General features: G+C 40.8%; 1 protein-coding gene across 1 annotated transcript in view; it reads left to right on the forward strand.

Annotated features, from left to right (window-relative positions):
* The window catches only part of LOC134349866 (protein diaphanous homolog 1), a 122,414-nt gene that overhangs the window by 77,289 nt on the left and 20,459 nt on the right, over window positions 1–24,666 (forward strand). Inside the window, exon 10 of the mRNA XM_063054830.1 lies at window positions 10,202–10,291. Within this exon, the coding sequence (XP_062910900.1) occupies window positions 10,202–10,291 (90 nt within the window). The remainder of the gene's footprint in view (window positions 1–10,201; window positions 10,292–24,666) is intronic.

Raw genomic sequence — 24,666 nt, forward strand, 5'->3', positions numbered from 1 at the left:
TGAAATTGAGTATGAATGGTATTATCGATGTCTCAAAGCATTTGAAACCAATAGAGTACTTTTGCAGTCATTTTGTAACATGATAAATTTGGCAAATGATTTGCATTCAATACACCACCTCAATTAACAACATGATAATGCTTCAGTGAAAAATCCTGCTTTTAGGATGTTGAAGAGTAAATATTGGCTGTGACTCTTGTATGGATAACTCCCTTGCAGAATGGTGTTGTTGGATCTTTTATGGACAACCGAGATGGCAGATTATACACTGTGGTCACTTTATTAGGTACAGGAGGTACCTCCATACGTAATAAATTGGCCACTGAGTGTATGTTCATGGACTTCTGCTCCTGTAGCCCATCCACTTCAAGGTTTGACATGTGCATTTGGAGATATTGTGACACGTGGTTATCTGAGTTACTGTCAGCTTGAACCTTCCTGGCCATTCACCTCTGACCTCTTTCAGCAGCTGGGTGTTTTTGCTCACTGAACTGCTGATCACCGGATTTTTTTTCATTTGTTTGTTTTTCACACCATTCTCTATAAGCTCTAGAGACTGTTGTGCATGAACATCCCAGGAGATCAACATTTTCCGAAATACTCAAAACCACCCTCAACAGACACCAGCAATCATTCCCTGATCAAAGTCACTTAGATCACATTTCTTCCCCATTCCGATGTTTGGTCTGAATAACTGAACCTCTTGACCATGTCTGCATGCTTTTATGCACTGAGTTGCAGCCACATGATAGACTGATAAGATATTTGCATTTAAGAGCAGATGTACAGGTGTGTCTAATAAAGTGGCCACTGAGGATATATTGGTTTAAAGTCTCATCTGGTAAAAAGCGCCTCGGCAGTGCGCTTCTCTCAGCACCCCAGAGGCCTGTGTGCAAGAGAGTGGGATGAATTCACCACTTCTCACTCTGGCAAGTGACTGATGCAAACATATTTTAAACAGGAAATGGAGGTTGTTGCTGTTGTGTGGATTCCAGATACTTGAATAGCTGCTGACAGATAGTTTTGTTGATAGAGAAAAATCTGGATGGATTTGAAACATTTCAGGAAGACTGAAAAGGTATTAATGTTTTATTAGATGTGTTCTTCTTCATACTAAGATATAATTGACTTCTAATTCTGTGCAAGAAAGAAACATGCAGTGTCTAAGTTAGAAAAACTTCAATGAAACGCAGTTAATTCCCTTACAAGCAACACTGGCATTTAAACTATTTTTGATCGTACTCTCTGCATTCTGCGGTGTCAACGTGAGGCTGTTGTGCCCATCATAGAAGATCAAATTTAAAGACCCAGTAGAGTATCAAATTAAAGGTAGTTTCAGCAAGATAATTTTTGTAATTCTTTTTCATGATCTGGGTATTCCTGGCACAAGCAGCACTTATTGTCATTTTTAATTGTCCTGGAGAAAATGATGATGAACTGCCATTGTGAATTCCCATAGCCCAAATGTGCAAATGTTGATTGTGGCTAGCAAAGAGAACAGCAGGCACCAAGCTATTCCTGTACAAGTCTCAGATTTACATGGAGCCAGTGTGTTCCGAAGGTGCTGACTGATAGACACCACTGTTTCCCAACGTTCACTATAGTCCACATGGAATCCAACAGCCTACACAATTCAGACCTAGTCTAGTGTTGAAAAAACATATTCAGATTATTATGCTGTCTCTAGTTCAATGTAAGAATTATCAAATTTATTCCCTCAGACAAGCTTGAGTCTTTTAGATTCACGATCAGAATCAATTTTATTATCACTGACCTAGAACTTAGAACAGTATAGTGTAGACCTTTTGACCCACGATATTGTGCTGTCCTTTTAACCTACTCTAAAATTAACCTAAGCAATCCCTCCATTCTTCTATCATCAACCTGTCTAAGAAATATGTTGTGAAATTTGTTTTGCAGTAGAGTGCAATACATAATATTAAGACCATAAGACAAGGAGCAGAAGTTGGCCATTCGGCCCATCAAGTCTGCTCCGCCATTTTATCATGAGCTGATCCATTCTCCCATTTAGTCCCACTCCCCCACCTTCTCGCCATAACCTTTGATGCCCTGGCTACTCAGATACCTATCAATCTCTGCCTTAAATACACGCAATTACTTGACCTCCATTGCCGCCCGTGGCAACAAATTTCACAGATTCACCACCCTCTGGCTAAAAAATTTCTTCACATCTCTGTTCTGAATGGGCGCCCTTCAGTTCTTAAGTCATGCCCTCTCGTCCTAGACTCCCCCACCATGGGAAACAACTTTGCCACATCCACTGTCCATGCCTTTCAACATTGGAAATGTTTCTATGGTGTCCCCACTCATTCTTCTAAACTCCAAGGAATACAGTCCAAGAGCGGTCAAACGTTCCTCATATGTTAACCCTCTCATTAAATAATAGTCTGCCCATTTATTTCTTCTACCAAAGTGTATAACCATACACTTTCCAACATTGTATTTCATTTGCCACTTTTTTTGCTCATTCTCCCAATCTATCCAAGCCTCTCTGCAGACTCTCCGTTTCCTCAGCACTACCGGCCCCTCCACCTATCTTTGTATCGTCAGCAAACTTAGCCACAAAGCCATCTATTCCATAATCCACATCGTCGATGTACAACGTAAAAAGGAGCGGCCCCAACACGAACCCCTGTGGAACACCACTGATAACCGGCAGCCAACCAGAATGGGATCCCTTTATTCCCACTCTCTGTTTCCTGCCAATCAGCCAACGCTCTATCCACGTATATAACTTTCCCATAATTCCATGGGCTCTTATCTTGTTTAGCAGCCTCATGTGTGGCACCTTGTCAAAGCCCTTCTGAAAATCCAAATACACAACATCCACTTCATCTCCCTTGTCTAGCCTACTTGTAATTTCCTCAAAAATATGTATTATAAATTACTAAATGTATTTTAAACATTAAATTGCAAAAAGAGATCAAAGTAATGAGGTAGTGTTCATGTGTTCAATGTCTGTTCAGAAATTTGATGGTGGAAGGAAAGAAGCTGTTCCTAAAATGTTAAGTGTCTGTCTCCATAAGTTACAAGACCCTAGGATATAAAAGCAAAATTAGACCATTTGGCCTATTGAGTCTTCTCTGTTATTACATCATGGCTAATCTCTTATCCCTCTCAATCCCATTCTCCTGCCTTCTCCCTGTAACTCTTGATGCCTCCACGAATCAAGAACCTATCAGCCTCCATCTTAAATATATCCAAAGACTTGGAAGCTAAAGAAATCAATAGAATTTGTGAAAAAACATACATTAGTGAAGACTGACAAAAGTTCAGAAGCTATTTATCTAGTAGATTTGTGAGCTGTCTGCAAAACGTCACTGTATATCGCCAGCGCTATCTCAAAGTTGTTTCAATTGGTGTACAACATTATGGCTGATCTAGACAGAGTTGACAGAGGGAAGCTAGCTCCTGTTAGCAGTTGGTTCTAGGACCAGGACACCGAGCTTTTAAGTTTTGGGCAGAAGATTCAAGGAGGATGTGAGAAAGATCTCTTACTCAGAATAGTTTTATCTTGTTTCACCCAAACTCAGTGGAAATAGGTTGCTTGCATTTACCCTACCGAGACCTCTCCTAATTTTGTATACCTCTCTCAAATATCTCCTCATTCTCCAATGCTCCAGTGAAAACCTATGCAGCCTTTCCCTATAACTCAGGTTTTCAAGTCCCAGCAACATCCTTGTAATTTTTTTCCGTAGCCCTTCTATCTTATTGACATCTTTCCTGTATGTAGGTGACCAGAACTGTACACATTATTCCAGATTTGGCCTCACCAACATTTTATATAGCTTCATCATAACATCCCAATTCCTATACTTAATACACTGATTTATAAAAGAATGCACAACACATAAACATCTCTGGAGTCAACCATTTTAACTCCTGCACCTATTATCTGAGGTTTCATTTGATAGAACATGGTATAACTTTAACATAACATCCCAACTCCTATACTCATTACTGTGACTTAAAATCAGAAAAATGGGGCAGACGGGGTTACTCTGCAAAAAGCAGCAATAGACTCAATTTACTTAACGTCATCACTGTAACACTTTGATAAAATAAGTCATATTTTTTTCCATCAACTGATATTCTATGTGCCTGTTCCTACACAAGCTGCAAATGAGTGAGCTTAACAGCCTAAGGTAATCATATCCTCCTCATCTCGCCCAGATGCATTGATGCCAATTCCTGCAACCAAGTGTTCACAACTGCTATGAGCATGCCAAGGATAGAAATTTGACGGCCTGGCTCCTTTCAGTCTCGGATCCAGATTTGACAGCTCCATTAAAGAAAACCTTGAGCGCGAGTATGTTTGTACTTGTAGAATCCATCTGAAGTAGCTTCTTCCAAAATTGAGGTTGCCTTAAATTGGACATGTGCCATGAATAACAGAAATCTGTGCAATGAAACTCAATACCCTGGAGGTGTAGAGGCAGCTGTTTTAATTTGCTTTTTCTTTTTACCATAACCTGTGTAGCCTTTTGTTTAAGACCAGTCCATTTCTAGGTTATAAGGGGTAGTCTGCAATTATAGGGCACTCTCTAATTACAGTTTACATCCATTATCACCATGACATCTGCTAAGTGAGGGAAGGGGCAGCTAACAGATGGATGGCATCGTTGAGACTGTCTGGCTAATCCTTCATGGGAAGGGCTTTCTCAGGTTGCAACTTGGAAATTTGACATATGGAACTTCTCTTTATTCATAGTAATCCTGTTTCATTACCTTTTTGGCCTGTATTGCAGGATTGCTGCTGTGCCCCTGGGTATAAAAGAGATAAAAGCATTTGAGAATTTGATGTTATTTATTTATTTATTGATACAGTATGGAGTAGGCCCTTCTGTCCCTTCAAGCCACGCCGCCCTAGCAACCCCACAACCCCGATTAACCCTAAAAACAGAAATTGAAAGAAATTTTTTTAGCCAGAGGGTGGTGAATCTATGGAACTTGTTGCCACAGGCAGCAGTGGAGGCCAAGTCATTGGGTGTATTTAAGGCAGAGATTGATAGGTATCTGAGTAGCCAGGGCATCAAAGGTTATGGTGAGAAGGCGGGGGAGTGGGACTAAATGGGAGAATGGATCAGCTCATGATAAAATGGTGGAGCAGACTCGATTGGCCGAATGGCCTACTTCTGCTCCTTGGTCTTATGGTCTAATCTAATGATAGAGCAATTTACAATGACCAATTAACCTATCCAGTATACCTTTGGATATTGGGAGGAAGTCGGAGCACCCGGAGAAACCCCACGCATTCCACAGAGAGGACGTACAGAGACTCCTTACAGAGCAGCACCTGAATTGAACTCTGAACTCCAGGATGCCTCCAGTATATTGTGTGTATCGCTGTAGGTTTCCAGCATCTGCAGTACCTCTTGAGCTTATGTGTTTATATTATTATCGTGTTTTTTAATCTTAGTTTGTTTTTCATTTGTTGTCCAGAGAAACAAATTATTTTGGTTCCCTTTGCACTTGAATATGGATTCAAGTGTTATTCCAGGACCATCACTACACTTGGCAGAGCTTCCATACTAGGAGTGCAGCCAAGATTGGATTTTATAACCGGAAAACAATTGGTCCTGATAATGCAGAAGAAACTGACTGAGTTGTAATAGAAAGAGCAATCCTTTTCTTTTCAGCTACTCTAATGATGGTTCGAACTTGCAGTTTTTCTCCTTCCAGTAATTTTTTTTCCCTCTCCCCTTTCCCTCTTCTTCTGTTCTCCACTGTGGCCTCATGCGTCTCCTCCTCACCAGTCTATGACCTCCCCCTGGTGCTCCTCCTCCTTCCCTTTTTCCCATGGTCCACTTTCCTCTCTTATCAGATTCCTACTTCAGCCCTTTAACTTTTCCACTTACCACCCCACAGCTTCTCACTTCTTCCACCTGGCTTCCCCCATCACCTTAGAGCTCCTCGCCCTCCCATCCCCCACCTTTTGATTCTGGCATCTCCAACATCCTTTCCAGTCCTGAAGAAGGGTCTTGTTCATTTCCATATGCTGCCTGACCTGCTGAGTTGCTCCAGTATTTTGTTTGTGTTGTACTGGATCTCCAGCATCTGCAGAATTGCCTGTGCTTATGGCTTACAGGTTTACGTTCCCTTACAGCACTTGTCAGACCCCATTAATTTCAATGCCTTTGTCATGATGTGCATAGTCTGCCAGAGACAAATATCAAACATGAACTAAAACTGTGCACGAGGAATACATGGATCTTGGTCACCATTTGACAGTAAAACATTCACTAAGGCCCCATTTTGTTTCAAATGCCAATTGATCTTTGAATTCCCAATATTTTTTGCTATGAGCAAATTTTCTGTCTGATTAGCTTTCATTGGAAGATCATTGATTCTACAGATGTTTCTGACATTACGGATGGTCAAATATGCAGATTTGCACTTTACTTGTGATTCATATTTACTCAGCGGCCTGTTTATTAGGTACACCTGTACAGCTGCTTGTTAATGCAAATATCTAATCAGCTAATTATGAAGCAGTATCTCAATACAAAAAAAGCATTTAGACATGGTCAAGAGGTTCAGTTGTTGCTCAGACCAAATTTCAGAATGTGGAAGAGATGTGATCTAAGTGCCTTTGATCATGGAATGACTGTTGGTACAGACAGGGTGGATCTCGTGGAGTTTTCATGCACAACAGTTTTTAGAGAATGGTGCAAAAACGAAAACAAAAAATCCAGTGGGCTGCAGTTTTGCGGGTGAAAATGTATTGTTAATGAGGGAGGTCAGAGGAGAATGGCCAGACTGTACAGAGATTTGTACTCTCCAAACCTGGGGAAAAGACTGTAACCATCCACCTTATCTATACCACTCATCATTTTATAAACTTCCATGAGGTCACGTGTCACGTCTCACTCTCCTGTGCTCCAGGGAATAAGGGTCCAGCCTGGCCAGCTTCTCTTTATGACTCAGCCGCTCTGGTATGGCAGGGGGCATCACAGCAGTGTAGCAGTTAGTGCAAAGCTGTTCAGCACCTTGCTGTAAGATCGCGGTTCGATTCCCACCACTGTCTGTAAGGAATTTGCACATTCTCCTCGTGACTGCATGCGGTTCTTAAGGGTGCTCTGGGTTCCTCCCACGTTGCAAAGATGCACGTTGGGGTTAATGAATTGTGGGCATGCTATGTTGGTGCCAGAAGTGTGGTGACACTTGCAAACTGCCCAGCACAATTTCTGATGATTTAATTTGATGCAAATGATATATTTCACTGTATGTTTTGATGTACATGTGACAAATAAAGCTAATTTCTTTAAATCTCACAGCAGTCCATTACTCTTATTCAGTGAGATATGACGGATCAGCAGCATCACTCTATACATCGACCATTGTCCCATATGCTTAATATTTTGATTAACAGATTTAAGATTAATAATAACCTCACCATCAGCCATGAAATACTGATCTGACAAAACAAGTACTGTAGCTGTCAGAGCAAGTCAGAGGCTGGGTTTCCTGTCACAGATGACTTACCCCAACACCCCAGAGCCTTTGGCTATCCACAAGCCACAAATCAGGAATGTGATAGAATACATTTCACTTGCATAGATGAGTGAACCTGCAATAATACTCAGCACTGTACAGGATAGATTAAAGATCTTTGTGTTTGACATTTTGATTGACAGATTTAAAATGAAAAATCATGTCACAATCACCCTTAAATACTGTTCTGGCATGACGAGTACTGTAGTTGTAAGAACAATTCAGAGACTAGGTATCAAGGTTCAAAGTAAATTTGTTATCAAAGTACATATACATCACCACATACCTACAACCCTGAGATTCATTTTCTTGCATGCAATCACAGTAAATGAAAGACCGCACACAAGACAAATAACCAAAGCAACAAAGACAATAAATTGTGCAAATACAAAAGGAAAAAATGACAATAATAAATTAATATGCAATAAATATCGAGGACATGAGAGACAAGTCCTTGAAAGTGAATCCATAGTTCAGTTCAGTGTTGTGGTGAGTGAAGTTACTCCTTCTGATTCGAGATCCTGATGGTTGAAGGTAATAATCTTTCCTGACCCTGGTGGTGTGAGGCTCTTGATCCAGATCGTCCTCCATTATTCACTTGCATTGGCACCCATCCACCTTGGCAGCAGTGCATACAATTTGTAAGGTGATGCAGTTCAGCAGCACCTCACTGATTCGTAGTCTTTATCATGATGCAGCAGAAAGGTAGAGGTATAGGGGAACACAACCATCCGTTAGTTCCCCTCTTCGTCACAGACCTACCTGGCTAGGAAATATATAATTGTTCCTTTATCATCGCTGGGCCTGAATCCTGGAACTACCTTCCCTACAGCATGATCAGTGTGCTTTCACCAGAAGGGAATCAGCTGCAGAAGAAGTTTGTTCACCACCACCTTCTCAAGGACAATAGGCCTTGGGAGTGACAATCACATACCAAAAAAATGAATACTTAAAAGAAAATTCCAGAAAAGAACAGCAAATACCTCCAGTCCTCTGCATGAGTGCTTCTTAATTTTTTAATGAAATACTAGTCTTGTGAGATTTAATATTAAGATTAGATTAGCTTTATTTGTCACGTGTACATTAAAATGTACAGTGAAATGCATCATTTATCTCAAAGCAAATCAATAAGGATTGTGCTGGGCAGCCTGCAAATGTCGCCGCACTTCTGACACCAACATAGCATGCCCACAGCTCACGAACCGTAATTCATATTCTTTAGAATGTGGAAGGAAACCTAAGCACGCAGAGGAAGCCCACGTGGTCACTGGGAGAATGCACAAACTCGTTATAGGCAGCAGTGGGAATTGAATCCTTACTGGTGAATGTTGGTGTTGTAAAGCAATGGGTTAACTATGTCTTCCCCATTTTAAAAGACCTTATTGTATTCGCTTCCACTGCCGCCGCCTTCAATGCATTCCACGCACCCACCACTCTCTGTGTGGAAAAACTTATCCCTGGCATCCCCTCGGTACCTATTTCCAAGCACCTTAAAACTGTGCCCCCTTGTGTTAGCTATTTCAGCCCTGGGAAAAAGCCTCTGGTTATCCACACAATCAATGCCTCTCATCATCTTATACACCTCTGTCATGTCAGATCCATCGCTCCAAGGAAAAAGGCCAAGTACACTCAACCTATTCTCCTAAGGGACACCCTTTATGAAGATCTGAGGGGCACATTTTTTGCACCAACAGTAGTTGATATCTAGAACATGCTACAAAGAGGAGGTAGTAGAGACAGATAAAATCACTTTGTCTAATAAGCATTTAGACAAACAATTAGATAAGCTAGACATGGAAGAAAAATGGCCTAATACCAGAAATGGAATTAGTGTAAATGGCAAAGCACTTGGTAGAGACATGTATGGTGTGGCATGGTAGTTATCATAATGCTATTATAGCTTCACCACTCTCTGCAAGGAATTTGTTCATCCTCTCTGACTGCACAATTTTCCCCCCAGATTCTGCAGTTTTCTCCCTCAAAGTCTTGTAGGTTAGCTTGTTATTTGGTCACGTGGGTGTAATTGGGCTGGAAGGGCCTGCTATCTCTAAATAAATAAAACTATCTTTAGGAAGCAGTTAGTGCAATGCTATTATGGCTTAGGTCGTCATAATTCGGAGTTTAATTCCAGCGTTCCTAAGCAAGTTTGTACATTTCTTCCCATGTGCTCATGTGGTTTCCTCTGGGTGCTCCAGTTTCCCCACACAGTCCAAAGATACACTGGTTAGTAGGTTAATTGGTCATTATGAATTGTCCTGTGATTAGGCTAGGGTTAAAGTGGGTTGCTGGCTGCACAACTTGAAGGGCTGGAACGGTCTGTTCAGCACTGTATCTCCAAATAAAATTAAGAAGACATGACGGGGCAAAGGATTTGTTTCTGTGGCGTACAACAATAATTCTGAATGTGTTAAAATGAGTAATCTGTTGAAAAACAATGTCATTTTATTTGTCTGTTTTCATACAAATACATGCAGAATTATAGATTTATTTATTCAGCATCTCATTGGAAATTTTTGTCATATTTTAATTAACTTCCGTTTGGATTTTTCAAAAGGCCTGCTTATAATCAAGACCACAGTAATTCTTGAATTGGTTTGTTAGTTCAAGATTGCTGTAGATTTGTCTTTTGGTGTTGCTGTATATACTCAGGCCTGGCATCTCATGCTTGTTTTTGTTCTGTGCACAGAGGGTGATGAGACCGGAGTGATGGACAGTCTAATGGAGGCTCTTCAGTCAGGAGCAGCCTTCAGACGGAAGAGAGGTCCTCGGCAGGCAGGTAAGAGCAAAACACCTACTTTCTATCTACCTTGTAATAAAAAAAAGTTACTACACTCCTGTGAGAATTTAAACAATAATTAATTGAAAGGACTGCGTGAGGTATTGTTGGCAATTTCATTGAGCAATATTGAGCAGCAGTATTTTGACCGGAGAATAGGAAAGATATCTTTACTGGTGCCCCTGTGATAAGCTAACCTCCACAAAATATTGGAGTCAGTGCACAATTTTTTCCAAGTTTCCTGGACGATTTTGAAAAATCATGTTGCATTCCAGACTCTGATCTCAATTCAGTTAGTAATTTAATATTGATTTTTTTTTACATTGCTAATGTTTGGTAATGAAATATTTGTCAAGTGTTCAGGTAGTTATCGACTTTTTATTTCTAATGTTTAATAATAGTCGCCTCTCCAGTCTGTACATCAATTCAGTCGGATTCAGTTTGATTAGAATTTCAACCACATTTTTGTTTCCCTTAAACCTCAGCGTTCTTCTTCTTCCAATCTCAGTTTTGAAATTCTCACTTTGGGTCACAAGTTCCAGAGAAAGGCATTACCAACAACTGCAAAAGCAGACCATTCGACCCCTGGAAGCTGCTTCACAATTCAGATCAATTCAGTTGATCTGATTGCTGTCTCTACTCCAATTTTCTTGCTGATCCCCATCACCCTCAATCTCCCCAGGGCATATTTAAAAGGAAACTACCTCTGTCTTAAGCATGCTGAATAACTCCATTCCAGATCTCTTTGGAGTTGAGAGCTCTCAAGGTTCACTGCCCTCTGTCATGCATAGTTCCCCCATCTCAGTCAAAAATATGTAAGCCTTTATCCAAACACTCTGATATCTCATTTCTCTCCCAGTTTAGCTCCACGAAATAGGACATCAACCCTTAACAGAGAGGCTGCAATTATAATGCGGTGAAAGGAAATAGCTTCTGTTTTATGTAAATAACGTCAATCTTTTAATCAGTTAAAATTTTTCAGATTGCCATGCCCTGATATAGTACTATTGATTATGATTATGTATGTTAATACTTACAATTTACAGATAACAGCATAAGCTTATTTCTGGATGTAACTTCACAATTAACGTAGAATTATTGGATTTAGAGGTCTGTCAATCAACTTCAGTTTGACCTGGAACATTTGAAGGATGATCGATATTTAATACTTTTCTGTTTCAGCATATTGAGAACAGCATCGTCACTGCAATCCATCACTGTGGGGGGGGGGGTGAGCAAGGAACATCGTAGTTAATTATTTACTGTCTGTATTGTAAGACCGCATAACAAGTATGATAATCATCAACCTCTACTCATTGGCTCCTTCAGAAGACTAGGACCAAGCCCCAGTCATTGCTTGAGCTAATAGCCAGTGACGTCATTGTGAAAAAAAGATGTTTCTCAGAGGAGATATTCAACATAGACCCAGTTAAATGAACAGATCACATTACTCTGCCTTAATAACCCACAAGAATTCCCCGCCCAATATTTATCTTTCAATCAGCGTTACTGCGACAGTTAACTAGATCAAAATCTCCTTGTTGTTTGTGTGACCTACATTCATTCATTATGTACTGTATAGGTAAGTGTATGGGTGAGATGTGTGGGTCTGAAAAATGGATACACATATGTCATGGGCATTTGTGGTATTTGCACGACCAAGGTTGTTCTTGGAAATTTTTCTCCAGAAATAGTTTGCCATTGCCTTCTTCTGGGCAGTGTCTTTACAAGATGGGTGATCCCAGCCATTATCGATACTCTTCAGAGATTGTCTGCCTGGCACCAGTGGTTGCATAACCAGGACCTGTGTGAAGTCACTCATAAAGTCAGTATTTTGCTGTCTTAATTTTAATGTAGCACGTTAGCATACAAGTTAGCAAAACACTATTATAGCACCAGCGACCCAGGTTTAATTCCGCCGCTGCCTATAAACAGCTTGTAGGCTCCCCCCATGACTGTTTGAGTTTCCTCTGGATGCTCTCGTTTCCTCCCACATTCTTAAGACAAATGGGTTAGTAGAATAATTGGTCATATAGGGCTCGTAGGGCTGGAAGGATCTGTTACTGTGCTACATCCCTAAATAAAACTAAATAAATAAAATAAACTCGAAAGTTTTGCATTTACCGTATAATTTGAATATGCAATTCAAAATTCAAAGAAAATTTATTATCGAAGTACATTATTGTCACCATATACAACCGTGAGATTCATTTTTCTGCTGGTATACTCAGCAAATCTATAGAGTAATAACTATAACAGGATCAGTGAAAGATCAACCAGAGTACAGAAGACAACAAACTGTGCAAATGCAAATATAAATAACTAGCAGTAAATAACAAGAACATGAGATAATGAGATAAGGAGTCCTTAAAGTGAGATACAGACGCAACACACACAAAATGCTGGAGGAACTCAGCAGGCCAGGCAGCATTTAGGAAAAGAGTACAGTCGATGTTTCAGGCCAAAACCCTTCAGCAGGACTGGAGAAAAAAGCTGAGGGAAGCCTTAAAGTGAGATCATTGGTTGTGGGAACATCTCCATGATGGGGAAAATGAGCGATGTTATCCCCTTTTATTCAAGAGCCTCGTGGCTGAAGATTAGAAACTATTCTTGAACCTGCTGGTGCAAGTCCTGAGGCTCTTATACCTTCTACCTGATGGCAGCGGCAGCAGCAGCAACAACAGAGCATGACCTGGGTGGTGGGGATGTGTAATGATGGATGCTGCTTTTCTGTGACAGTTTTACATGTGTAGGTGTGCTCAGTGGTTGGGAGGGCTTTACCCCTGATGTATTGGACCAATAGTTTTGTAGGATTTTCCTTTCAAAGGCATGTAGCAAGTGGTCAGACAAGCCTGGACAGCTCTTTAGTACAGACTTGATACTCAACCGTAGAAAGGCTAGAACTGACACAGCCCTCTTTGTGAAGCAACATGAGTGATAGCATTGAAAAGTATAATGGACATATTTCATTCGCCTGACAGACTATTACACAGGCATTATGAATCAACCAAGCAATGTAAATTAAGGCTTGATAGCAGTTTTCTGACCTTCAAGGAAATAAATGAGCCATGGTATTTTTAAAAATGTGCTAGGCCACAAGTTAACAAATGCATTCAGCTTCACAAGTTCCAATGTGATTTGAACTGATAATTTCGTAAATCCAGCACATCATCAAACCCTTCCAAGCATTTACACAAGGCTGATTTGTGAACAGGAGAACACATAGAATTAAACATCAAACGCCAGAGGATGTAGCTCAAGGGTGAGAGTGGAGAAATTTAAAGGAGGTATACAGTTAAAGTTCTTTTTCACACACAGTGGTAAGTGCCTGGAAGGCACTGCTAAGGAGGTGGTGGGAACAGACACAATAGTGGAGTTTAAGATGTATTTTGACAGGTGCATGAACATGCAGGAATGGAAGGATCATGTACAGGCAGATAAATGTAGTTTAATTTGGTATCAGGGTGAATATAGACATTGTGGGTTGAAGGGTTATTCCCTGTGCAATTGTAGTCCTTTCAGCCCATAATGTTGTGCTGGCCTTCTAACGTACTCTGTAGTCAACTTAGCCTTTCCCTACTAAGAAGCCCTCCATTCTTTCATTCCTAAAGTGCCTGTCTAAGAGTAGTTTAAATGCCCCTAACGTATCTGCCTCTACCACCACCCTTGGTGAGGCGTTCTGTAAACCCACCACTCTGTGTAAAGAACTTACCTATGACATCCCCCCACCCCCATACTTTTCTCCAAATTGTGCCTTCTCATATCAGACATTTCTGACCTGGGAAAAAGGTCTCTGTCTATTCACTCTATCTAGCCTGTCTTATCATCTTATACACCTCTATCATATCATCTCTCTGTTCTGTTTTATATTCTATAGTTAAGACCATAAGATATAAGAGCAGAATTAAGCCATTTGGCCTATCAAATCTGCTCTGCCATTTCAGTATGCCTGATCCATTTTTCCCCACAGCCCCAGTCCCCTGTTTTTTCCCCTATTCCTTCATGCCCTGACCAATCAAGAATCGATTAACTTCTGCCTTAAATATACATACAGACTTTGCCTCCACAGCCGCCTGCAGCAATGAATTCCACAAGTTCACCACTCTTCAATCAGTGCATCCGGAATAATTTGGAGGAGAAATGAAAAACTTGACATGAAGCAAAGCTCATTAGATAAAGTGCAGTTCTAAAGGGGTGGCAGAGAACGGTGATTTGTGTGTGTACACAATGATTTATTTCTGAAGGGAAAGAGCTGGTGAACGTGACTAGCTAGATGGCTGTCCACTGGGAAAGGTGGAGCATGCTCAATGAGTCAAATAGCTTCCTGAATCTAGCACTGTCTGATTCAACAAATAACACAGCAGGGCGAAAAACAGTATGTGTGCTAGAGGCTGACCTAGGACATGCCCTCTTCTCATTATTACCACTAGAGAGGAGGTACAGGAACATAGAACATAGAAATCTATAGCACATTGCAAGTCCTTGGTTGTGCCAACCAAGTAACCTACTCGAGAAACTGCGTAGAATTATCCTACCACCTAGCCCTCCATTTTTCTAAGCTCCATGTACCTATATAAAGAGTCTCTTTTAAAAGACCCTATTGTGTCTGCCTCCACCACTGTTGCCACACACCCACCGCTCTCTGTGTGAAAAACGTACCCCTGACATCCCCTCTGTACCTATTTCCAAGCACCTTAAAACTATACCCTCTCGTGTTAGCCATTTCAGCCCTGGGAAAAAGCCTCTGGCTATCCACATGATCAATGCCTCTCAGGAGCCTGAAGGCACACACTCAACGTTTTATGAACAACTTTTCTCTCTCCACCACCCAATTTCTGAATGAACAATGAACCGATGAACACTACCTCACTATTCTGATCGCTTTGCACCACTTCATTTTTAAAAATATTTTTGTTATTGTAATATGTAGTCTGCTTTATGTATTACACTGTACTGCAGCTACAAACAATGAATTTCACAAGTATCAGTGATAATAAACCTGATTCAGTTTCTGAGTAAGATGTAGTCCTAAGAGGAACAGTGAGTTCCTATTCGAAAGCTGGAACAAATTTCTTTTCTTATTTATTTAGTGATACAGCTCAGACCCTTCCGCTTCCAGCCCTTTGAGTCAAGCAACCCCAGACAACCCTGATTTAACCCTAACCTAATCACAGGACAATTTACAGTGACCAATTAACCTACCGTATAGGTCTTTGGACTGTGGGAGGGAACAAAAGCATCCAGGGAAAACCTACATATTCCATGGGGACGACATACAGAAACTCCTTACACGTGGCACCAGAATTTTACTCCAAACTCCGTAGCTCCCGAGCTGTAATAGCATCCCATTACCGGCCACATGAATTAAAAATAAATCCCAGATATTGAGGAGAGATAATGTGCTGCAGGTTGTTTGATTAGCTGTATTGGATCATGCATGCCTCGATCTGATTTTTAGATGTGCGTTAATCAGCTGAAAGATGAATAGATTTCATTCATTCGAGATTATTTCATGCTGGTAAGGCATTGTGCACATTATTTCTTCAATAGAATCTTCCCTGAATCATTGAGTTGAGAGTCATCAGGACTGGTGACTTTCTCAATAGTCTATTGTGTTATTACAAACGGCTGCAATGGGGGAAGGCAGCTGCATCACGAGCAAAGCATATAAATAGTACTAGAATTAAGATTATGAAAGGCTTTCAGGCAATAATTAAATAAATAATCCTGATGGATTTGCTTGTCTGACTTCTGGCAGTGAGATTAAAATGAAAGGGTTTCTGCCTCAGAGACGAGTGCATGGTCATTAGCAAATCAGATTTTCTGCGAGGTTACTGTATGTGTGGAAGAGTGCAGGCTGAAGTAGGTACATTGTAGGAAGCAAATAATGTGAAAAAATAGAGCCACAATTCTGAATACAGTGCTGGGAAGCATGATGACAGGTCCAATTCAGCTAAATACTGTCAGGTTTTCACAGTGCAATGTACGCTGCACTTGCGTCAGTTCAGCACAGAGACTGCTGTGCAAAAACACACAATGCATTTCCTCAGGCTCCTTCTATCATCATCGACGTGCTGTAACCCTCTTAACGCTGGTGTCAGGTGATTGAAGAGATACTCACCTGGCATAATCTAAGTTTAGAAGGGTTTGGATTGCTTGATCTTTTTGCAGTGGATATAAAATCACAGTTTTCACAAAAGCAATCATGGCAACGTGCTCACTGAATGTTACTGTGCTTTTCTCATTCATGTTCCTTTCAATAAAACTCCATTCTTTGCCAAGAGTGCTTCCGAATCCACTTGCTATTTTGTAGTCTTTCAAAGAAGGTAACTTTCATTTATCTATTGAAAACTAAGTTTTCACTGGTATCCTTTCATTTACTGTGGAGATTGTGCACACCTCACATGAGTCCATAGTCCATTCTGAGATTTGACAGGCCTACAGAACAGATTACTGCCCTGATCAATGACGCCTGATGGAGACAGTAACACCACTTGTTCCTGTCAGGGTTTCTCATCATATTTTCGTCCTCATAAACTTGTGTAGCACAACTTGGGTACCCTGTTACAAATGTACCAAGCAAAGTAGCCCTATTCAAGCAGGTTGGTTGAATAGATAGGAAGTTCATCACATACCCATGGGCATGTGCATTAAAACAATTAATCCTGTTTCCTCTCTATACAAGGTTACAATTATTTGATTTTAGGCTTCCATAGACATAGGAGCAGAATTAGGCCATTTGGCCCGTGAGCCTGCTTCGCCATTCCATCATGGCTGCTTATTTGAATGCTTTCTATATGCTGTGAGAGTACCATTCTGGATTTCAGTGACCCTTTGGTGAAATAAGTCTTCCAGAACTACCCTTAACCTCTGTAACACATACAAAATGCTGGAGCAACTCAACAGGGTGGGCAGCATCTATGTAGAGGAATAAACAGGCAGTGCTTCAGCCGAAATCCATCGTCAGGACTTGAGCCCAAAATGTCGATCGTCCTATTTTGTCTCTCCATGAAACGTTTCTCGACCCGAAACATTGACTGTATCTCTTCCTAGAGATGCTGCCTGGCCTGCTGCATTCACCAGCAGCTTTTAGATGTATTGCTTAAGTCTGATGCTACTGTTTTCAGGCTTTTGTATCTTCTGCCCAATGAAAGAGGGGAACAGTCGACATTACAGGGCAAGGTCCTTCATCAGGACCGGGAAGCCAGAATAACAAGATGGGGGGGGGAATGGAAGGAGAATTGGTGTAAGCTGGCAGATGTTAAGTGAAACCAGGTAAGGGAGAAGGTAGATGGGTGGGGGAGAGGGGGTGAAGTGAAAAACTGGGAGGTGATAGGTGAAAAGGTAAAGGGCTGAAGAAGGAGGAATCTGATAGGACAGGACAGATCGAGGCTCAGCAGAGGGAGGTGATCAGTTGAGGAGAAGAGGAGAGCCAGAATGGGGAATGGGAAAAGAGAGGAGGGGGGGTTAGAAATTACCAGGAGATAGAGAAATCAGAGTTCATACTGTCAAGTTGCAGCTTCCTCACATATCAAGGACGTGCGAGTTAGTAAGTGAAATGGCTGCTGAAAACTGCGGCTGGTGTGAGTGAGTTGTTGAATCTGGGAGGAGCTGTATGAGAATGTAGTGAGAATAAAGAATGGAATTAATACCGGTTCAATGTATTCTGTATCACTGATGGCCAGCGTGATTTCAGTGAGCTGAGTGACCTGTTTCTGTGTTGTATCTCTCTATGAAGCTATATTACGGCAAGAAATACTGACCTCTTGACAGCTCTATCTCAGAATCGGAATCAGGTTTAATATCACTGACATACTGTATCTCATGAAATTTGCTTGTGCCAGCAGTACCTTTTAATACGTAATAAAAACTGTAAATTACACTAAGAAGTATATTTAGGTAGATCTAGATACAAGTTAAGTTAAATAATCAGTGCAAAAAAAGAAAAAAAAATAGTGAGGTAGTGTTCATGGGTTCAATGTCAGTTCAGAAATCTGATGATAGAGGAGAAGAAGCTATTCCTGAATCGTTGAATGTGTGTCTTCAGATTGGTGAATCTCCTCCATAATGGTAGTAATGAGAAGGAGGCATGTCCTGAGTGAGAGTTCATCTAAATTGTGATTGCTTTGTACAGTTGAATGTACTAATGGGATCAGAGATTGCTCAAGAAGAGAACAGTCACCAGAGCTACAGCACTCAACCAATTGAACGATGAGACATTTGCCTGCATCAAACCGATTGGAGAGCTTTTGTAAGAGGGTCTGGACAGCACAGATACTGCATCACATAACCTTGATTTATATTGCACCACAGAATTCTGCAGATTACTTGCAATTTCTATGTGACACTCAGATCAGGTCTCCTTTTAAAATAGCCTCTATCCAGTTGCTGTCAGACCAGAATCAGTATAATCCAAGCCCTTTCCTGTGTAACACACACATATACATCTATATAACACAAATTATGAAGAGCTAAATCCTTATTAATTATATTGCTTTGCAGATTAAAGTTGCTTCAGATATAGATATTCAGAAGAAAGAAGAGAATATGGGTAAAATAAAACCAGACTGTGCCAGAAATACTAGGCAGGTTAGAAAACAAACTGGAGGAACAATGGCATCCTTTCTTTTTATAAAATTTATCAAAATACAAAGATTTATTAGGCTGAAGCCCCTTGGACTTGCATTTTTAAACAATGGTTATGCCCGACCCCTTCACAATCTTGATCTTGTGTTCAAATCCATTTTTGTCTTTGCTGAACTATTTAGTGCTTTAGATCCCTGATCTCTCTTTATGATAGCACCATCTCTAAAGTATTAAAAAAAACAAAATTCTGGAAATGGGAAGCCTTGCTGCATCGCCTATGTATTTCCAGTATTTCTGTTCTTATCACAGATTTATTGGTATCTTCAACTTTGTTTTTCAGTCCATTATTTGGGATAGAGTGATGCGGAGGCATAGCAGTTAGCACAACACAATTACAACTCAGGGTGTCGGAGTTCAACTCTGGCTTCCTCTGTAAGACTATTTGTACATTCCTCCTGTATGGGTATGGGTTTCCTCCCACTGTCCAAAAATGTACCAGTTTGTAGGTTAATTAGTTATTGTAAATTGTCCTGTGATTAGACTAAGGTTAAATCGGTGGGTCGCTGGGCAGTGTGGCTCAGTGGGCTGGAAAGGCCTGTTCCACGTTGTATCTCTAAATAAAATAAATAAAAAATAAAATAGAATGGACAAGCTGGGACAAGATTAAAGGCATTGATGGTGCAATAATTATATGGTGCAGCCAGAATATATTTTTGTGTTTTAATTATCTTTTTATTAGTAAATGTAGAGAAATGTTTCCAAACAGATTTTTTATTTCATTTACAATTCAGAGCACATTGCAAGTTGGTTTTTCAAAACACCTATGCTGTGTCTGCACTTGTTTAATTGCTTTGTAAGCAGCTACCAGATTTTCAATAATTTGTTAAATATTCTGTCGCATAAAATAGCTGATTCATGAATGTCACCATGGTGCCCTGAGTTAATAGACAGGGGACTGCAGTTCATGCTAGTACGCAGAGCTTCCAGTTTTTTTCCAATCTATTCCTTCCACCCTCCCCACTGCATTCTGTTGTCTGTAGCACTAAAGGCTGGAGTACTGTATTTCACCATGCAATCAGCCTTGTGGCTATTTGACATTGCTGCAGTCCACACCCATGGCGCATAGCAGTCCGAGCATGCTCACACACAGGTGCAATTTACTCAGCGATGCCCTGACAGTGAATAGTCTGCAGACTCTCTGCAGAGGATAATATTCACAGCATTGGTACAAGCAAGGCAGTCTGGGGAAATGTCTGGCTTGACCTTTCAGTTAAATCTATTAACCAAAAGGAAAGTAAAGTTTACAGCTGGTACAAAGGCACTTTTTTGTCAGATAACAGATTTATGGTGCAAGTGTTGTGAACACTGAACCATTTTGCACTGAATAATTTATTTTCAGGAAGAATTAGAATCTGGTAAGTAAATTCCGAAGGCACTTAGAAAGAAAAACAGGAAACCGTATGGAGTGAAGCGGTGTTGTAGGTAATAAATTCAACCAGTTGGATGCAATGTTAACCAGCAAATTGATGCTTGTCTCTGCACACTGATCGTCCATTTTGTGATCCATCTGTGATCAGAGTTGACGATTCAGACCTGGGAGTCAAAAGTCATTATGTACCAAATACAGCTACAAATACTCTTCTGCCTGGCACGACAATTGAAGCTGATAAAATTAAGTTTTGATAAAATGTGACCTATAGTACTTATTTTAAAATTTGTTTTCTTTAGTGAAAAAACATAGTAACAGGCCCTCCCAACCCTGTGAGCCCACACTGCCCAATTACACCCATGTGATTAACGAATGCATGCCACCCAATTACACCCATTTGCGGAGAGAAAATCCGCAGATGCTGAAAATCCAAGCAACACACAAAATGCTGGAGGAATTCAGCAGGCCAAGCTGCATCTATGGAAAAGAGTACAACCCACACACCTTTTGGATTGTGAGAGGGAACCAGAGCATCCGGAAGAAACCCACACAGGGAGAATGTACAAGCTCCTTACAGACAGTGGCAAGAATTGAACCTGGATTGCTGGCATTGTAATACCGTTATGCTACTGTGACTCACATACAAGACTTACATTTGTCACTTATTCAGTCATCGAACCAATACTCTTAATTCTATGGTAGTCCGGCAAAGCAATTTTGCCTTTGCATCAGCTGTGTAATCAAATTTGGACCTGAAAGTCAGCCAAAGTGCAATAAGACAGATAATCCTACTTTGTCTACACGACTATTGAAATGAGACCGAAAGTGTCACAAAATACCGCATGAACAAATTTATAAGCAGTTTCTTGTACCCCTGCCATCGTCCAGTTTAATATGAACAGTCTTCTAACTCCAGCTGAAAGGAAACTGGGCCATCTGCTCTTGCCTTTGTGATGTTGCTTCCAGTAATATAAAAAAGCTGATTCATGAACATCACCACAGTGCACAGAGCTCCCTGATTCTTTTCCCCCCTCGGATTCCAAAAACAAAGCTTCGATTTTCCTTGAGCAGATCTCAAATTAAATGCTTTTCTCTTTGGAGCAAACAAGTTTGAAGATGTAACTTGATGGAGTTATTCAACATAATAAGAGGCATGGCTAGACACTTTTTCCAAAGGCAGAAATAGCTAAAACAAGGGGGCATAATTTTTAAAGTGATTGGAGGAGAGTATAGGGGGATGTCAGAGGTAAGTTCTTTACACAGACAGTTGTGGTTTCGTGAACCACGCTGCTAGGGATGATGATAAACACAGATACATTTGGGGCATTAAGAAACTCTTAGATAGGCAAATAGATTAGAGAAAAATTGAGAGCTATGGGGGATGGATGGGTTAAATTGATTTTTTTTGTTCATCCATCGTTGACTTCGATGAAGACCTCGACACCATTAATGATGATGGTGTCAAGACTAGCGCATAATCTGGATTTAAGTGAGGGAGGGTTGCGCAGCGTCAGCGTCAGCCTCACTCTCTCTTCCCAATTCCCATCTGGATCCAGTAGCAAGACAAGAGTCAAGATGGCTGGAGATGAGACTAGGCGCAGTGGATGATCAGGATGTCTTCTGTGTCTTGTCGTGCTCTATACGTTCCACGACGCTTGCAGAGACCGCCTTCTTGACTGTTGAACCTTCCATTGGTCTCATCTGCTCAATCCGCCGGAGTCTGTCTTCACATGCTGGGATAAACAACTCCTAATCTCACTGAGGGTTTGAGACCCGTCAGCTACCCTCACCTGGTTTAGCTGGCTTGTCGAAGCTGTTGCCCGGGGTGTGGCCGCTGTCGCATGCGAACAGCTACAGGGAGCCACAGGTGAGAGCTGAGTGCCAGATGGGGTCCAAAGGTGGACCAATCACCTTGAAAAGGACGCGACATGTTCCCCCACCAGAGGTGCTACCCCTCCCTGACACCTCATACACCCAAAATTGATCTTAGACTGGGTTAAAAGTTAGCACAACCTGTTGGGCTGAAGGGTCCCTACTGTGCCTTTGTGTTCTGTGGTTTAAATGTGTTAACCTTATTTGTCTTTATCTTACTCTTCAAGCAATTACGCTCACTTTTTACTTGATGATTCAGTGTAAAGTGAGATTTAGGAAAAGAGAATGTATACAGTATGTTTCATGACCTCCAAATGCACCAAGATGCCTTTTCTTGTTTGCAAGTGCAGCAGCAATCAATTTGCATACAACGAGCTTGCCTGGGGACTGAAATGGTGAAAGACAAATAATTATTCTAATGGTAAATGCAAAATATTCTTCAGATGCTTGAAATATAATTTCTGGAAGAACTCAGCAGGTCAGGCAGCATGTATGGAGTGTAGTAAACAGTTGACAAAGGTTCTCTACCAACCTGTTCATTGTTGTATGTCACTGCTCTGTGACAATAAAGATACACAGCAAGACCTTGGAAAATGTGGACCAATTCCCAAATCTCAGCAGCCATCCCTCAGCAAAGGCAGTCATTCACCATCACCTCCAATGCACTAGCAAAGACTTTGGTCGCTTCAGAAAAAGAGTCACAGAACTCGTGCCTGTCAGAAGTGACTTCTGCCATTCTATATGCTTCGGAGACCTAGGTTACTTGCAGTTGGCATTCTAAGGCAAAGTATGACCAACATTATTTTTGCCAAATCTTCCTAATTTAGTCAAATTGATGTTGGTGACCTCTACCCAATGTTGAGGCCTTGTAAGTAAGGATGCCATTTGTATACTTGAATGAAACAGACACACTCTGCCGAGCTGTGTCACAGAAAGAAATTGTCAGGTGCGCGCAGAAAAAAGAACCAAGAATGTGCTCAAAGCCTCCTCGAACAATGTCTCTCCCTATTCTGGCCCACAGCTACTCAAAGTGGAGAAAAGGTGTTCTGATTTGTATTGAAAAACGTGAGTCCATTCAACGACAATGCACAATGAACGGCAGAAGGAATACACATTTTTGACATCACCACCCAACACCACCTACCCCATCTGTGCAAGAGTTTCCAGATTACAGAACCACAATAGTAGAAAGTCCCAACAGAGAGATAAAGATTTTGAAGTGGGGGGGGTGACTTAAATCCCACTGTGACTGTGAGCCAATAGCATTCGTACTGAACATGAGCCAACACCTTTTGGAGAATGGTTCACACAAGGCCTTATTTATATTTAGTTTTACAAATGGAATTCACTGTTAAAGTGGAGTATGTGAAAAAATTAACTGACACACTGCAATTTGTTCAACTCTTCTAGTTTGTTCACTGAAAGAAATTGTAATCTGAAAACCAGTATTCCAAAATGATAGCTTGATTTTCTTACAATTTAGTTTTAACACGATTTTGGTCCTTGCTGACTAATGAGTGTAATGTTGGGTGATTGCAGGGTGTGGTTAATTGAGATGGAACAAATCGATTTCTGTAGTTACGTTGCTATTGGAGATCTTATTCCATTAGTCCTCCTCTGAAAATAGCAAACACCACATGTAATGTATTAAAAAGGGTGCAATTTCCCACTAATAATGCCACTGTTTTGCAGTTTCTAGATAGGTTGAATTGCATTTTTATTGTACAGGATGTAAGGATCAGATTCCATGATTCTGGTTTCCTCAAAGCTGAGAAACAGCAGCCTTTGTTCAAAGCACATTTGCACTCAAGAGGGAGCCTTTAATTTGCTGCAGAACCCAGCTCTGGTTTTATGATTCACTTTAAAGAATTCTCCAGGGGAAGTGCTCATAAATTATATTTTGTTCAAATGGAAATAAAATGAAGTACTCCTTTCCCTCCCCCCACTTTCTTATTCTGGCTTCTTCCCCCTTCTTTTCCAGTCATGATGAAGCATCTCGGCCTGAACCACTGACTGACTGTTTATTCGTTTTCATAGATGCTGCTTCACATTTTGTGTGTGTTGCTCTGGATTTCCAGCATCTGCAGGGTATCTCTTGTGTTAATTAAATGAAGCTTGTGCTTTCACAGTCCTGTTGCACAATGGGATTTTAGTGATTGTTCTTTTTTCCATTGCTCATATTAGGGTTCAAATTGTTGAAAGTGGAGTGAAATTATTGTGCTTAGTTCTCAATCTCCTATCTGATATGAATGAGACCAGAGACTAGGTCTGTGAATCCACAAGTCTGAAGGAGGATTCAAAGTACATTTATTTTCAACATATGTATGCAGTATACAACCCTGAGATTCTTCTTCTCCACAGACAGCCATGAAACAATAAAAAAACCATGGAACTCCATTCAAAAGAAAAACATCAACTTCATCCCCCCACGCACAAAAAAAAACAAATCGCGCAAACAATGACAAGAACATTGCCCCCCAACGCAAAC

This window comes from Mobula hypostoma, chromosome 7, assembly GCF_963921235.1.
Source record: "Mobula hypostoma chromosome 7, sMobHyp1.1, whole genome shotgun sequence".
Lineage (NCBI taxonomy): Eukaryota > Metazoa > Chordata > Chondrichthyes > Myliobatiformes > Myliobatidae > Mobula > Mobula hypostoma.